General features: G+C 43.6%; 1 protein-coding gene across 1 annotated transcript in view; it reads left to right on the plus strand.

Annotated features, from left to right (window-relative positions):
- The first annotated feature begins 2,032 nt into the window (after positions 1 to 2,032).
- ITGA2 (integrin subunit alpha 2) overlaps positions 2,033 to 16,537 on the plus strand; it is a 109,539-nt gene continuing 95,034 nt past the window's right edge. The window contains exon 1 of the mRNA XM_060092872.1: positions 2,033 to 2,090. Coding sequence (XP_059948855.1) covers positions 2,033 to 2,090 — 58 coding nt within the window. The remainder of the gene's footprint in view (positions 2,091 to 16,537) is intronic.

Consider the following 16,537-nt stretch of genomic DNA (forward strand, 5'->3'; position numbering starts at 1 on the left):
GAGGGATCCTGAGACCAAAGAGTTTGAGAAACCCTCCCTTAATCTTATTTCCTGCTCAGAATGTGTTGCCCAGAAAAATTACACTTAGGCAAGATATTTCCTAGGAAGTTTAAGGCAGAAGTTCTCAAACTGTTTTGTGTCAGGAACCCTTTACACTCTTAAAAAGTTAATGCGGGGCAAGAGTTGGCTCCTTGTTTCTTGCAATTTGAAATTGTTGCCTGCTCTGGAAAAATATAGCTCCTGATTTATCCTGTACCTCATGCCAGGATGTTAATTTGTCTGGTTCTGAGCACAAAAGCAAAGAAGGGTGCATTTTCCTCTCCAGCGCTCTGAGACAAAGCACAGATTCCTGTCTCACATGAAGGGAACTCTCCTGCCTCCCAAACAAGGGTCTGTTCCAAACACTTACTCACATTTCAGTGAGTCAGAAGGAAACAGGCAGATATTCATCTCCCTGAAACCTGGCTGACTTACTGCAAGAAGTCTGTGAGGAGAGCCACGATTGGGTGTCAGGGTTAGTGAGCGGCCACCTACAAATTCTCAGGTGTTATATGGAGTCTTAGTAAGCAGGTGAGTACTATCGACAGCGCAGAAAAAAATGCCTTCAGGTGTTTGTCAGGATTAGTAAGTAGTATGTGACAGATAAGAAAACAGGAAACAACCAGGGGCCATAGATTTTGGTTTCAAATGTATTGAGTTTATAGTCATGATTTATAAGCAGTAGCATCTGATGAATACCAATTTAATACTTTAACAATTTGAGACTCCAGCCCTAGCTATGGTAAAGGGGAGCATTTGATTTTTACCAGTTAATCCTTCCCATCTTGAACCACTTTGCTTCCTAGTGGCAGTATATGCCAGTATCCCATCCTCCTGATACTACCTGCTCCATGAAGATTTGGAATGATGATAATAATAATGATTAGACCAGCAAATCCTTAAGTTTAGTTTATGAAAACTTTTGATTACCTCATAAAAGTAGTCGCTGGAAGAATTCTGGTTTCAACAATGTGCTGGGAATTTGTGGGTGAACTTTCGGAGGCAAAATCAGATTTAGAGAAAAGTGAATATTCTATTTCTTAGCTTGGGAAGTAAAAATCTCAGAAGTGGTTATGGAATGTTCTCTTTCCAGATCTGAGCGTGAAATAATGGAAGAAAATGCTCACAATGTAATGTAGACAAACAGAAAGAATCACGAGTTCATACGGGGTTTCTCACTCTACTGTGTGTCTTGAAGTAAATCGCTTAAAGTTGGCAATCAAATCAGCTCCTTATTTGGAGAGGAAGGTATGAGGATTTATTACACACACACACACACACACACACACACACACACACATGGCGCTCTTGCAGCAGCTCTTGCTTAAATATCACTTCGGGATAATCATAACTTGTGGGCAGATCTTCTTTCCTGTCGAGTTAGTTTCTAACCTGGTCATTGTGCGCTTATTTTTGTCCGTTTTCCCACCCACTTGGGAAAGGCAGAGAAGGCATGCACCGCGCAGCCCCTGAGAACTGTGGCTGAGGCTCACGGCTCCCCCCAGCCCTCCCACCCCTGCCAGGAGCCGGGAGCCGGAAGGCCTGCACGACGGCCGGGGCCGCTCGGGGACACCGGGTCCCCCGCGGGCCAGCGTCAGGCTGTCAGGGGTGGGGTAGTGACCAGCTAGCTTTCGCCCGTCTGCTGCGCCCGGCAGGAAAAGCCCCCAGGGCCGAGGTTCCCACCCCCGCCACTTCCTGGATCCCTGGGCTGGGAGGGTGTGCGGGGGTGGAGGTGGGGTCTGCGGGGGTGTGGAGGAGCCCAGGTGCAGCTCGCCTGGCGGCGGGGCGGGGCTGGGGCGGGGCCGGGGCAGGTCGGGTGTTTGCTGAGGCGAAGGGGCGGGCCTTGGCGCCCCGGGAGCTGCCCGGCAACTTTTCCCGGCTCACACCCGGGCGCGGGAGAGAAGACCTCGGGACGGCTCCTGGGGAGTTTCCGGGTCCTAGGGTCCCCGTGCAAACCCAGAGCAGCTCCAGTGCCCGGGGCGGCGGGCTCAGGATGCGGCCAGGACGGACAGGCGGCACACTGCTGCGGCTGGTGTTAGTGCTCAATCAAGGTAAGCGACGGGTTTGCTCCGCATGAGTTGCAGGAGGAACTTGCGTGGGTCCCGGGGGCAAAAGCGAGGAATTCTGCGCCAGCGAGGCACAGGTGACGCGCGTCTCTGCTCTGATTCCACGTGGACCCAGGCGCCTAGCCATCCCAGCAGGATGGAGAGAGACTCCCCATTCCCGCTCTCCCTCGCCTGGTGTCCCCATAAGGCTCGGCTCACCCTGTCTGTAAAGCACCCTTCAAAGCTCGATACGCGCTTCGCTCTTAGGCACACACGCACGCGCACACATGCATGGGGGAGTAAAGATTAGTGGAGCGCCTGGAGATCCAGAATCCTGCTGCCGGGTTCAGGCAGGTGCCCCGCCAGACCCGGACCCGGAGGTTCTGTGCGTCCCAGGAATCCGGTCCTGGGAGACAGCCTGCCCCTTAGGGCGATGCCTGGTGGCTTTGCAGGAGCCTGGGAGCCCAATAAGCTTATTTTTCAACCCCAGGGTGTGAATAATGTCCCTATTTCTTCAGGACGCAGCACTGATGTTTCTTCCCTTAGTGGACGTAGGAAAACCAAGCGCCTCTTCAATACTTGGCAGAGGGGAATTCTTCACGCCCTTCTGCCTTCTTCTTACTGTTGTAACGTCGTCTGTTCGACGGATGTAAACTTAGGTCAGGAAAAGTTCTTTTCCGCTTTCTGGATTGTAGGCGCCGCAACGAGAGATTTACCCGCAGCTGCAGCTCCAACGGCAGGGGATTGAGAGCCGGGCCCACCCGTCGCCTGACTCCTTTTGCACGAAGTGGGGAAATGAGGCTGGGGGTGCCCAGCTGCAGCGCAACCACGGTCCATCAAGAGTACTTTCCCCAGGGGACTTCCCTGGCGGTCCAGTGGAGGGAGCGCGGGTTCGATCCCTAGTCGAGGAGCTAAGATCCCGCGTGCCGCCAGGTGTGGCCAAAAAAAAAAAAAAAAGCTACTTTCTCCAGACCATTATCCAGAGCCTCCTGTGTGCTTACTTCAAGAACTTTAGTTTACTTTTGGGGTTAGGTGGGGTGGGGGGAGTCGCATTTGTATATCATAGTTTGAATAGCTATCAAAGCAAAACAAACAAAAAAGTGGTCTCTGATTTTCAAGTGTTTTTACAAAGAGGAGAAATCTTTCTTAAACTGCCCTCCTTTGAGGCATTTAACCAGTATGCAGAAGAGACCCTGTAGCATTTTCTCCAGGTTAGAGAAAGAGAAATAACACGACCCCAGCGGAGAATAGGCATCGTTAATTTTCCTTTCTAACCCTGGGTCTGGTGCTTCACAGACATTCTCTCCTGGGACCCCAAGAGTGTTTTGAGGGGCCATCAACCCTAACTTAGGGGTTTCAGAGAAAGTTGGATTCACCTTGAGAATCAGCTCCTGGACACCACCTCCTTCCCAAGAGCTAATGGACATTTCAATGCAAGCCTTTCATCTCTCTTTAATTACCCATTATTAACAGAAGCTATGGAAATATAACATCATTTTCTTATCTTTGAAGTGTTGAGGCTTGTTCTTTAAACAGCAGTGAGAAATACTTCAGAGGAACGTAGTGCCGCAAGGCATGAAGTCAGGTACAGAGACTTTACCTGGAGTTGGTTAACATGCAACTCGCTGCAAGCCAGCAGAGGTGATTTAAAATGACATCTGTCCAAATAGTTTGTATATTTCCTCCTTCCTCCTGCTCCAGGTATTTACATACTCAAGAAACAGGTTTTCTCTTAATTCGGGGTAATCAGAATAAAACTTTGTCATTTGTTATCTGAACCCAAGTTCCCAGGGAAACAGCATCATTTTTTGATACCATGAATATCCAAGATTAAAATGAATAATTGAAAGTTCTAGGTTTGTGACAGCTGCAGTTTCTTATGGCATGACCCTATCTGTATAAAATTTTGAGTACTCATCATTACTATACAGACACACATGTAGTTGCTTATAAGTTATATCCATGTATATTTGTGTAATATAAATACCAAAAATTAAAATGTAAAAGGCGCATATGTGTATGCGTTCATACATCTAGCACACACCAACCACTGTAGAAACTTAAAACCATCATATCTCACTTTAACACGTAGATTCAAATTCACTTTCTATAAACATTCTCACAGGTATTTAAGAAAAAGCAGTGCTCATAGTTTGGTTTCACATTTATCACTTTTCATTGATCATTCCTTGGTTTAAGTGCTTGCAATCATTGAAATGGTAACCGGCAGGTTGAGGATGGAAAAGAAAAACCATAAGAGGCCTGGATAATCCATAAACTAAGTAATAGGTCCATAGGGAAAAGGGAAATGTGATTTTAAAATGCACGACATCACTTACACTGTCTAGTGTGTTGCTTGGCTAAGGATAATCCTTCCCTAGCCTCATCTCTTGCTATCTCTGGTACCCTGCCCGAATCACCCCCTATTTTCAGGTCCCTAATTTCCCCTCAGGCGGTAAATATTCTAATTTCCCTCTTAGTAAGCAAGTCCTCCTTTAGTATGTAATTTGGCAGCTCTTTCCCCCTGAAGCACCCTCCACCCCTGGCTTCTGTTCTCCCTGTTTGTCTCCTATTTTCCTGGCTGTTCTTTCTTAGTCTCCTTCCCAGGCTCAGCTGTTTGGCCCAGTCCTTGGTGTTTGCAGACTTCTAAACTCTTCATTTTACCAGTTCCCTCTGGGCCTGCTCCCCGCTCAAGTCAGCATCTCCAGCCAGACTCCTCTCCTGAGTTCCAGATCAGTGTTTCCATCTGTTAGCGAATATCTCCACCTAGATGCCCTATATGCACGTCCAACTCCACATGTCCCCAACTGAAGTAGATATTTGTCCTCTGAAATTTTTTCCTGCATTGTCTATTATTGTTTAAAGGCAGCATTATCCTGCAAACGTGGAAACCAGGGATCTCTTCCCTTGTCTGCAACCTCAGAAACTGTCTCTAAGTTCTGTCTGCTCTCCCCCACTCATGTGCCTTCTGCTAGCTGCCCAGTTCAGACCCTCGCTTTTTTGTGTCTGGACTCCCACTGTCTTTAAGCTGGTTCTCCTGTGTTTGTCTCTTATCCCTCCAGTCCATTCTCTGCTTTGTCACCAATGTTATCTTTCTAAACACTTATCTGTATCCAATCACCCCTTTGCGTCAAACGTTTGGTGGCTTCGCATCTCACGTAGCTCACAGTCCAAATTTTGTGGCACGTCAGAAAAAGTCCTTCGCCATCTGGCCACAGCCTGCCTGTTCAGCTTCTTCCCTACCACACTCCCCCGTGCACACTTACACACAAGCACACACACTGCACATAGGCACACTCACAATACACACACCCCAGAGCCATGTACATGCACCTATACACACCCTTCTGTGTTCTGACTGCACCTGAACATCCCATATTTGGTGTTAGCATATTTTCCAGACTATTTTCTTGGCCTTCACTGCCTTGATGCTTTTTCCCTTTTTTTTTCTCATCTGTTTGCAACTCACCGTTGTCCTATGTTAAAAGAGACAACCCCAAGTAAAATTATAAAGTAGGGAAGCTTTTATAACAAAAAGGGAAGTTTGAAGTAATCTCTCATTTCTGGGACCCACCCTCAACGACCTCTCTCATCTCAGCCTCAGCCCCTCAACCACCTTAGACCACCAGCTGATACGGTAACTCCCCTCCCCCATGGCTCTTCAGCTACACCGGCCCAACCTCGTCTAAGCTTTGCTTTCCTACATACTGGTTCACAAGCCACTGTTTTGATTCACATTCATAGATTGGGACTCTGGATTCAGTATTTAAAAACAATTACTCATACGTTTCTGATGTGCAGCCAGGTTTGGAAGTAATCGCTTAAATATTAGCACTGTACCTTCTCTTACCTAACAAATTAAAATTCCAGAATTGCCTGTACCACCTTGTTTTGTGATGACCACCAAGTCAGGTGTATTTCACCACCAAGAGTCAGAGAATGCGTCAGTTCAAGTGAATTCCTTCTAAAGTATGTGATGACTGCTCCTTTCTTAGTGTGCTGAAAGCCATGGGTGTATAAAAAGGGAAAAGCCTGTTAATGCAAAGAGATGAGCTGCTAATGGTGGAATTTTAGACATTCAGCAAAATAAAGGCCATTCAGTCTGTGTGTTGAAAATAAAGAGTTTCAGGAAGAATAGGAAAGATATTTGGGACCAAAAGTGTCATCTTGACATCATGTAAATGTTACCACTAAAGTCACTATCAGCCCTGCTTAACTTGGGACATTACAGAAAGATCGAGCACAGTATAAGGGAAAGAACTATGGAAAGCTGTTACTCCAATCAACAAGTCAAAGATGTGGAGGGTATGTGTATGCATGTGTGCTTTTGTATCTTACGGTAACTGATGAGTTACCTGGAGGAACACACAGAATAATGACTCTTAAAGAGAAGAATCTTGATACCACAAGTCCCGAGACAATAATAGGTCCTCTGTGTGAAAGTGACCCCTATGATTCTCCCTTCTGATGATACATAGGTGCTTTGTTGCTCTGGATGCAGTGAATTCCATAAAACTAGTTTTTGATCATATCTTTATGCAGCACTTGCTTTATGTAAGGCAACGTGCTGGATCCAGTGTAGAACCACTGGAAACTTGAAATGTGGTCCAGAGAGGTTACAGTCCATTTGGAAACAAGTCTGCACACGAGGGAAAGACATTGTCTCAGTCCCTGGGGGCTGCCTAACCAACTTCATACCCTACCATCCTCCTTCCTGACAGAAGCCCAAGTACTGGGGTAACCCCTCCTCTGCACAGCTAGGAGATCCAGGGAATGTTGAAGGGTAATTGGACTGAGCCAGTGCTGGTGGTCCCAGATCTCTCCCCAGTGTCTGATTTAGACATGGACATATAATGGAGTTTTGACCAATGAGATATGGAGTGAGATCCGCTCAGGGACTCTGGGGAACGAATTTTTCATTCCTAAGGGAGATGCTAGTTAATAAACATACTGTCAGGTCTAGATGTAAATCTTGGAACAGCTGTAGCCATCTTGCAACCATGATTGAAATGAAAGTGAAAGTCTCCAGGACTAGCTTGGAGATAAAGCCAGTACACTGGCCTAGTGGAAAGAGAGGAAGAAGAGGGTCCTTGATATTGTCTTTTATTGATAGTTACTGAAATTTCGAGCCATCATACATCTTGGTGTCTTAAAAAATTTCCGTGTAATTTAAAACTTGTTATGTTGTTGTGTTGTCTATGCCTATAACATAAAGATGTAAGTTTCTATAACATAATAGGTGTCATATGGTCTCATGCAGTTAATTGCTGAATGAATGATACAGAACTAGATGTTGAGTTCAGAGGATGGAGAAATATCATTGTGACATGTTTAAGTATCAGGCCTCTAGAGAGGCTGTCCTGGGGGCAGGAAATAATTGTTACCATTCAGATCTACTGTGAAAGGCCTTAGAGATCAAAGTTCAGTTCTTTGTAAGTGACTGTAAGTGGTAATACAGTAATGTAATCACTAATAGGCCCCAAGTCTCCTAGTTCCTGGGGCCAGATGTTTTAGATACTTAAATAGGAAAGGAGAAGGCGCTATGCCCGGAACACATTACTCAAGGTATTCACAGAAAGTGAGAGCTGGGAGGTGGGTGGGTGCCCAACCGTGAAAGGCCTTGTAAACCCTGGAAAGGAGCGTGGAGTTTATCTGGAGGACAGCGGGAAGGCTCTGAAGGTTGTTAAGGCACAGTGACACGCTCCGGTTGGCCCCTTGACAGATCACTCTGGCAGCAGGGGGGATGGTGGAGTGAATGGAAGTCAGACTGAAGGCACCAAGACCACTTAGGGAAGAACTGGGTCTAGGTTCGGTGTTAGAGATGGCGGTGGTTCAACTATACTCCAGTATAAAATAAAATTAAAAAAAAAAAAAGATGGCAGTGGTAAAAACCCAGATAGTGGCAGTAGGGAAAGATAGCTGAGGACAGATGTGAAAGGTATTAAGGAAGAATGGACAGGATTTGGTGATTGATTTACGAGACCTGGGTTTCTGATGTAAACAACTCGGGGGGGTGCCATTCACCAAGACAGAAGCGCCGAAGGACAGCAAGGCTAGAGGAAAAAGAGAGCAGTTCAGGGGCTTCCCTGGTGGTGCAGTGGTTGAGAGTCCGCCTGCCGATGCAGGGGACGCGGGTTCGTGCCCCGGTCCGGGAAGATCCCACATGCCGTGGAGCGGCTAGGCCCGTGAGCCATGGCCGCTGAGCCTGAGCGTCCGGAGCCTGTGCTCCGCAACGGGAGAGGCCACAACAGTGGGAGGCCCGCGTACCGCAAAAAAAAAAAAAAAAAAAAAAAAGAAAGAAAGAAAAAGAGAGCAGTTCAGCTTGACAGGTTGAGTTTGAGACATCCACGTGGATACGTGTAGTTACTAGATGGTTATGTGTAGCGGTGTCAGGAACAGGAGTGAGAGCAACATGGGGATAGAGATTTAGGAGTCATGGGCATCTGGAGAGGGATTGAAGACATGATGTTGATGAGTCAGACGAAGAGAGAGGATGACTTTGGCTGCAACCTGAGGAGCTACCTTAGAAGGTCGGGTGAGGAAGCGGAGATGCCAAGGGAGAGAGAAGACGCAGCTGGATGAGGAGAAAGAGGACAGCACAGACTGGGGCACCGCGGAAGTGTTTCGAGAAGGAAGAGTCGGTCCACAGGATCAAAGTCCTCACAGAAGTCAGGCAGGTCTGACCTCCTGGGTGAGGGCAGTCACTGCTGAGGGGAAAAAACAGAACCAGAGTGGAGCCAGTTGAGGAGTCGATGGAAGGTGAGGGATGGGGACAGTGCCAGGAACTTTGGCAGGAAGGCAGGAGCTAGAGGGATGAGGTGGGAGGGGCTGCTTAAAAACAAACAAACAAGCAAACATTGGAGAAACTTGCATAAACATTATCATTGTGTTTTTTTTTTTACTTCTGTCACGGTACTGCACGGTACACTTGTAAGTTTTGAAATTTACATTGAGGCATCCGTATGTGGCAGGAGTCCGTGACACGAGAGAAGCGAAGAGGAGAAAAGGGGCACGCGTGTCCGTGGAAAGGATGCTGTCAGGGAGAAAGAAGTGGGAGGGGGAAACTGGATGACCCACAAGTACAGCAGCTCCGAAAAGATTAGAAACCACACATGATCACGTGAAGGAAGTCGAAGCAGGTTCTGGGCTATGAAATGGAGAGGATATTAATTGATGAGAGAAAGGTGAAACTGACCAAGGCACACAGAGAGAAAACTCAAAACAATCTTTTCAGAAATCATAGTCCCATATAGCACAGAGAATTAGTGTTGTCTTTGAAAGGTTCTGGTCATAAAATATTAAAGCCTTTTATTCTGCATAACAGTGGGTTTTTTTCAAGGCGTTTTAAACATTTCTATTTAATACAAATTAGAGAAGAAATTAATGTCTACTCTTAATTTTTTAAAGTTATAATTAGTTCAAGGTACTATTCAAGTGTTTTATCCAGTCTATGCCTGCTGACTCTTGTCACGTAAATTACATTTACTAACCAGTATAAACTTGAACTGCATATTTTTGTAATGTTTTCAGGTCCATTGAATATTGGGACTGTTCATAATTTTCAAATATATTTTTCCTCCTTGGAGAGAATTGTCTGTTCTGTTGACCAAACAGTTCATAGAAACTGGGCAACTTTGTCAATGAAGATTCCTGCATTATTATTCCATGTTCTGAAAGGGTAACTGCAATTCTTCCTTTTATTAGTTTAAAGGGACTAGAGCAGTTTTTACTGCAGAAACCGTACATAACTCCTGATCGTTGAAAGGCTTTCTGTATAAAAATGAGGCTAATGTTTAAATGAGCAAAGGGGAAAAAAAAGAGTGATGGACACTGTATTGTCAGTGTAAGAGATTATTTCATTATGTTCTGAAGAGCGTGTACAAAGCTATTGTGCCCCTGCATGCCTTGAACATTGGCAGTTGTCATTCTCCTGATTCATTCGAAGGTGGCCTTTGTTTGTCTTTGTGTAGGCCTGATCTCATTTCCATGGATACCATGTAGAAATGCAGACTGAATGCAAGCTGGCTCTTGGCCAGTTCAGTAAGATAACTCTATTCCAAATTGTTTACCAGTTTCCTTCAGGTCCTTTAACCAAATAGCTTCTTGGACGATTGTTAGAATATGGACAATGAACCTTCTGAGTTGTATAACCTTTTTGTAACCATATTCTGAATACTAGTGCATAAAGTAGATATTTCAGAGAAACTGACTTAGTTTCCTGTGTACTTATTGTTTGGGGGGGTGGGGAAGGAGGACATAGCCTTGGTAATTGGGATACTTTTATGTTATCTTTATTTTCCTTTCAGTATAAAAATGTAATAGCCCAGATAAAAAAAGTCTTAATGCAAAGTGGAAAGATGGTTAAATAATTTATGTAAATGTCATAGAGTCATAGTTCTTTCAGACTGCTATAACAAAATACCACAGACTGGATGGCTTATAAACAACAGAAGTGAATTTCTCACAGTTCTGGAGGCTGGGGAGTCTAAGATCAAGGCGCCAGCATGGTCGCATTGTGGTGAGAGCCTTCTTCCTGGTTCATAGCTGGTGGCTTTTTGCTATGTCCTCATACGGTGGAAGGGGCTAGGGGTCTCTCTGGAGCCTGTTTTATGAGGCACTAATCCAATTCATGGGGGCACAGCCTAAGCACCTCCCAAAGGCTCCCACCTCCTAATACCATCATCTTTTGGGGTTAGAATTTCAACATATGAACACAAACATTCAGACCATGGTATGTAGTAATTAAGAAGTCCCTTTTATTATTACAGTATTTAATTTTTGCCCCCAAGGAATAAGACTTTAACACATTAGTATCATTTTTGGGGGGGGGCTATGGTTCCAGTGAGATATGACCTTAACCCTTTTTAACAGTATAGTCCCTTAGTCTCTTACCTTAATCTCTGTTCTCTCTTTTTAAAATACAATTTAGCCCCCAACCCGTATTCTATACATCCTTTAAGTAAGTCTCAATTTCACTGAGGCTTATGCACCCCAGGAAGCCTTCCCAACCACTAATCCAATTTAGTTGTCTTCCTCACGTGGACCCTTTCATAGCAGTTGTCACATTCTACCTCAATGATATGTTTACTTGGCTCTAAATCCTATAGATCGCAAACTCTGAGAAGACGGGGGGCCATGTCTTCTTCACTTGTGCCAAGTTGAGTTTTGTTGAATGAATGAAACACGTATGACAGCTATTGTAACACGGGTTAAAGGCACACTTTCCGAATGAATGCCAAGCCGAAAACCTCCTAGTTCTTTCCAACTCGTATATGCCAAAACGCTTCTATTTGCAGGTTTATCCAAATTTGCTAAAATATTCCTTTAGTTGATCAATTTTTTTTTTTTTTTTTTTTTTACTTCCTTGAGAGAGTTTGTTTGCTTTTGGAATATTTCTCCTTTGTCTTGAAATGTCTAACTAGGATAACTCAATTGACAAGTAACAAGATGAATAAAAGTATTAGGACAGTGCAGACATCTTTTTATCCCTAAAAAACCCTTTCTTGTTCCCCTCTTCTGTCCTCATAAAGCAGTACTATAATTTATCTTCAGCTTGACTCTCTCTCCCACTGAATACACTTTTTTTTTTTTTTTTTTTTTTTTGCGGTATGCGGGCCTCCCACTGCTGTGGCCTCTCCCGTTGCGGAGCACAGGCTCCGGACGCGCAGGCTCAGCAGCCATGGCTCACGGGCCCAGCCGCTCCGCGGCATGTGGGATCCTCCCGGACCGGGGCACGAGCCCGTGTTCTCTGCATCGGCAGGCGGACTCTCAACCACTGCGCCACCAGGGAAGCCCCACTGAATACATTTTTTTTTTTTTTTTGCGGTATGCGGGCCTCTCACTGTTGTGGCCTCCCCCGTTGCGGAGCACAGGCTCCGGACGCGCAGGCTCCGGACGCGCAGGCTCAGCGGCCATGGCTCACGGGCCCAGCCGCTCCGCGGCATATGGGATCCTCCCAGATCGGGGCACGAACCCGTATCCCCTGCATCGGCAGGCGGACTCTCAACCACTTGCGCCACCAGGGAGGCCCCACTGAATACATTTTTAAGATCACCTTTCATCCTATTTATCATTGTATTCTCAGGACCTAGCGTATAGTAAGCACCCAGAAAATGGTTGGTAAAAAAATTTTTAAATAAAAATAGAATTTTGATAATATGAGGTAAGTATGTCCATCAAAGTACTAAACTTGGTTAATACTTTCAGTTTATAGCTTTTCTTTATAAAGCAGAATATTTCAATATCCTTATAGAAAATGACATATACTAACATTCTCGTTAACAGAAAAAATATTTATATTTCTTCCTTTTGATGTTCATAAGTGTGAATGTAAATTTTCATAGATACACTTGCCATTTATATGAAAATGACTCATTTACTTTTTTCACTTGGTATCTTTTGTATATACTTTTCCCTGTGGCCCTCATATTTATAACTTTACATTAATACATCCTGCCAGGTCATGGTTAACTATTGTCCCATTGTTGTATATTTAGGTTGTTTCCTGTGGGTTTTTTTCCCCCCCTACTGCAAGTAATGTGGCTATAAATATCATTGTACAAGAAGCTTTTTCTTTTCTTTTTTCCTTTTGGACAATTTCCAAAAGCAACATTACTGGATCAAAGATTATCTGTATTTTTTAGCTCCTGTTGCATACTGAACACTGTGGTCATCACTAATGTGTGATTTTTACCAATTTTACCAACATTAGATTTTAATTTACTTTTTGTACTTTTTTTTAACTTCTTATAGGTTGATGAGTGTAACCTGGTGCTTCATATTTATTTTAATTCTCATGCTTTATATTAATCAGAGTGCATTTCTAAGTTACTATTTTAAAATGCCTATCTTTTGAAAAATATATGTAGAGTAGGATATTCTAGAATTTAGGCCTAGAAGAAACCTCAAGAGATCATCTAGTAAATGCCTCATTTTTACAGTAACCAGCTTTTGAAATGACTAAAGCCCAGGACTCTAACCTGCAGTCTATCATTTCAAGATAGCCTTCAGAATTTCCTCTGAAAATCTCTTTGACAAACTTCTCCTTGTCAGCTATTTCCCACAGATTGATTGCAATCCATTTTCATTTAAGGAGTGGCAGTCCTCTGGTTAAGATTTCCATACTTCCATGGGTCAGAACCTTTTAGGGGGAAAGAGAAGACATTCTGTTTGTCAGAGGAGTTGACCTTGAGTCTCCAAATCTGGAGATTGTTCTGGTTAACTATTGCCATGTAACCAATCACCCTAAAACTTAGTGACTTAAAGTGACGACCATCATTTGTTATCTCTCATGGTTTCTTGCATAGGACTTTGAGAAGAGCTTGGCTGGGCAGTTCTGGCTTGAGATCTCTCATGTAGTTACCTTCAGAGGGTAGGCAGCTCTCTCTCTTCACGTGGTCCCATGAAGGGGTTTCTTCAGCATGGCACCCTCTGGGTGGCCTGATTTCTTGCAAGGCGACTCAGGGACTTAAAGGCAAGTGTCCCCCTCAAAACTGGCAGAAACTTGCGTGGTCTTTTCTAACCTAGACTCAGAAATCATACAACTACATCTATTCATCAGAGAAAGCCACACCTAGATTCTAGGGGAGGAGACTTACTCAGCGTCTTGATGGGAAGAATGTCAAGTAAGTCCCAGACATGTTTTAAAACTACCACAGTGACTTAGTCAACTTAATGGTGTTTACAAGACTGTTGCTTGTTTATATCATAGTTGTTCAACTTCGACATTGTTGACATTTGGGGACTAGATAATTCTTTTGGGGGATGGAGCAGTGGCAGTGGCAGGAGGGGCTGTCCTTCGCACTTTAGGATGATGAGCGACTTCACGGGCCTCCACTCACTAAATGCCAGTAGACACTTCCCTTCCCCGCAACAGTGTGACAACCAAAAATTTGTCCAGACATTACCAAAAGCCCCCTGAGGGACAAAATTGCTGCCAGTTGAGAAGTACTACATTAAACAAACATGTATTAATGTTCATGGCATCATGAAAGGAACTCTAGCTCTGAAGAGTAAATTTTAATTTTAATGCCATTTTTCTGGCTGACTTTGGATAAGTCACAGGCAAACTCTTCCCTACCTTGCTGGGTCATTGGGAGGATCAAATGGAATTATGAATGGAAAACTATTTTGTGCACTGTAAAAGCATATATAATGTTACTTTTCATAATTCATATCCTTGGTATTCATCCATTTTTATCATCATTCATTATGTTAAGGGACCTCAATGGAGTGTCTGTCATAGGGTAGTAGAGTGTCAGACACAGGAGGAATTGGAGGATTCAAGGCAGTCCCTCTAGGAGCTCTGCTTTCCATTTCTAATGTTACCTGTAGAGGAGAATCCAGATCCTTACTGAATGTAAAATTTAACAGTCAAAACAAAGACTTTTAAGGAAAAGTTGCATTTTTCTTTCTTAATGAAAGCAGGAGAATGTTACACTGCTATATTCCAAACGCAGTTTTATGCTTTTGGCTTTTGCACTACTTTTATTTTTTCTTTTAAGCACTATAGCTGTAAGCCAGACACTCTAGAGCTTAAATCTGTATATACAGTGAATGTGTGGTTCTTTTTAAAGGGCCTGCAGTTTCTAAGTTTAGTTGCTTTATTTTTTTTTTTTGAGAGGAGGGGGGATGGGCTTTCTAAATTATTTCTGCAGTATTGTCCTTTCAGCATGAAGACAATGCTATTGAGAATGACTTCCTGTAATTTTGTACAGGTTCAAGGATCTAATGCGACCTATGACCATTTTCTGTTGTACATATTCTAGGTAATGATTAGCTACACTTGAGAGCTTGAAGTCTGTTTTCTTTCTTTTTTTCCCCAATATACTGTTATTTATTTATTTACTTATTTTTGGCTGCATTGGGTCTTCGTTGCTGTGCACGAGCTTTCTCTAGTTGTGGTGTGCAGGGGCTTCTCATTGTGGTGGCTTCTATTGCGGAGCACGGGCTCCAGGTGCACGGGCTTCAGTAGTTGTGGCTTGCGGGCTCTAGAGCGCAGGCTCAGTAGTTGTGGCTCATGGGCTTAGTTGCTCCGTGACATGTGGGATCTTCCCAGACCAGGGATCGAACCCATGTCCCCTGCATTGGCAGGTGGATCCTCAACCACTGTGCCACCAGGGAAGTCCCATGAAGTCTGTTTTCTTAGTTTCAGAGTCAGGGTCTGAGTAACCCCATTTCCTGCGTTTGTGGTTTCCTGGAGGGTCCATGGGCTGATAATGTTTTCTTGGCTCTCATGGTGAGTGTGTCTCAGCAAAATGTAGACACGCTGTCCTCCTATCCATTGCACAGCAGTTCTCAGAAACTTAAATGGAAACTTATTCAGGATATGTATTTTTATGTGAGAGGTGAAAGTAGGATCACAAATTAACATGCCTTTTACAATTTCTCAAAAAGTGTGCTATTATCAGTAATATATAACGATATTAATAGTAAAAAAAATAACAAAAACAAGCTGTCTTTACTGAGTGCTCATCATTTGCTGGACACTGGGTTAGAGTTTTATATATACTGTCTGATCACAATAAGGTAGGCTCATAGATTAGGTCTATTTCACGGGTGAAAAAGCAGTGGCTTATATAGGATGAGGAGCTTGTCCAAGGTCACAGAGCTATTCCAACCTCAGAGGCCAAGCTTTTAGGCTCTACGAGGTACTGTTGGTCTTGCCCTGTATGTGGATTTTTCAGTTAAAAAAAAAAAAATCCTTGTACTTCCAGCACTGGCATACTTCTGCCACTACATCACCCCAAAATATTGGGTTCTCCTAAAGCTAGATAAAAAGCAAAGTTAAATGTTCTCTAAAATTCTAAATAGAAAATAAAATGTGTATATATTTGTATATACATATGTATGTACATATTTATTAATCTTTTAATCTACCTCTATATGTATCTTCTCAGTAACCTGCATTCAAGCATCTTCCTTTGAATCAGTCCAGAACTTATATTTATTGATAAACCTCGTCTTTACTGATCTCCCATTGTATGTATAACTTATTATTATGTGGAAAGGCGAAGCAATCAGCAGTCCATCTGTTAATTCAGTTGATTATTGATCTACAACCATGTAGATACTCTGAGTACGGGGGAATATAGCAGTAAACAAAACAGACAAACTCCCTACTCTTCGGGACAAAGGCAGATTTACCATAAAACAAGGGAAGCTTAAGCTTCAGGCACCCTCACTCTGCAGGCCTCTTCCCATGTATTCACATGCCTGATATTTTTATTAAATATGCAGAAGTTCAGATCACTGTCTCTTTTATACCCTAAAATAACATATTTCAACAAAGACATCAACAACAAACTGTTTGATAAATGTCATCAGTTCAAAACGTTTCTGGATTAATCCCTTTAAAAGAAAATTTGAGGTACCTTGAAATATTATAGCTTCTGTATGATACTGGAAAACAGTCCTAAACATTTACATGACATTACAAATAAGGTGTTATGAAC

This window comes from Mesoplodon densirostris, chromosome 3 (genome assembly GCF_025265405.1).
Source record: "Mesoplodon densirostris isolate mMesDen1 chromosome 3, mMesDen1 primary haplotype, whole genome shotgun sequence".
Lineage (NCBI taxonomy): Eukaryota > Metazoa > Chordata > Mammalia > Artiodactyla > Ziphiidae > Mesoplodon > Mesoplodon densirostris.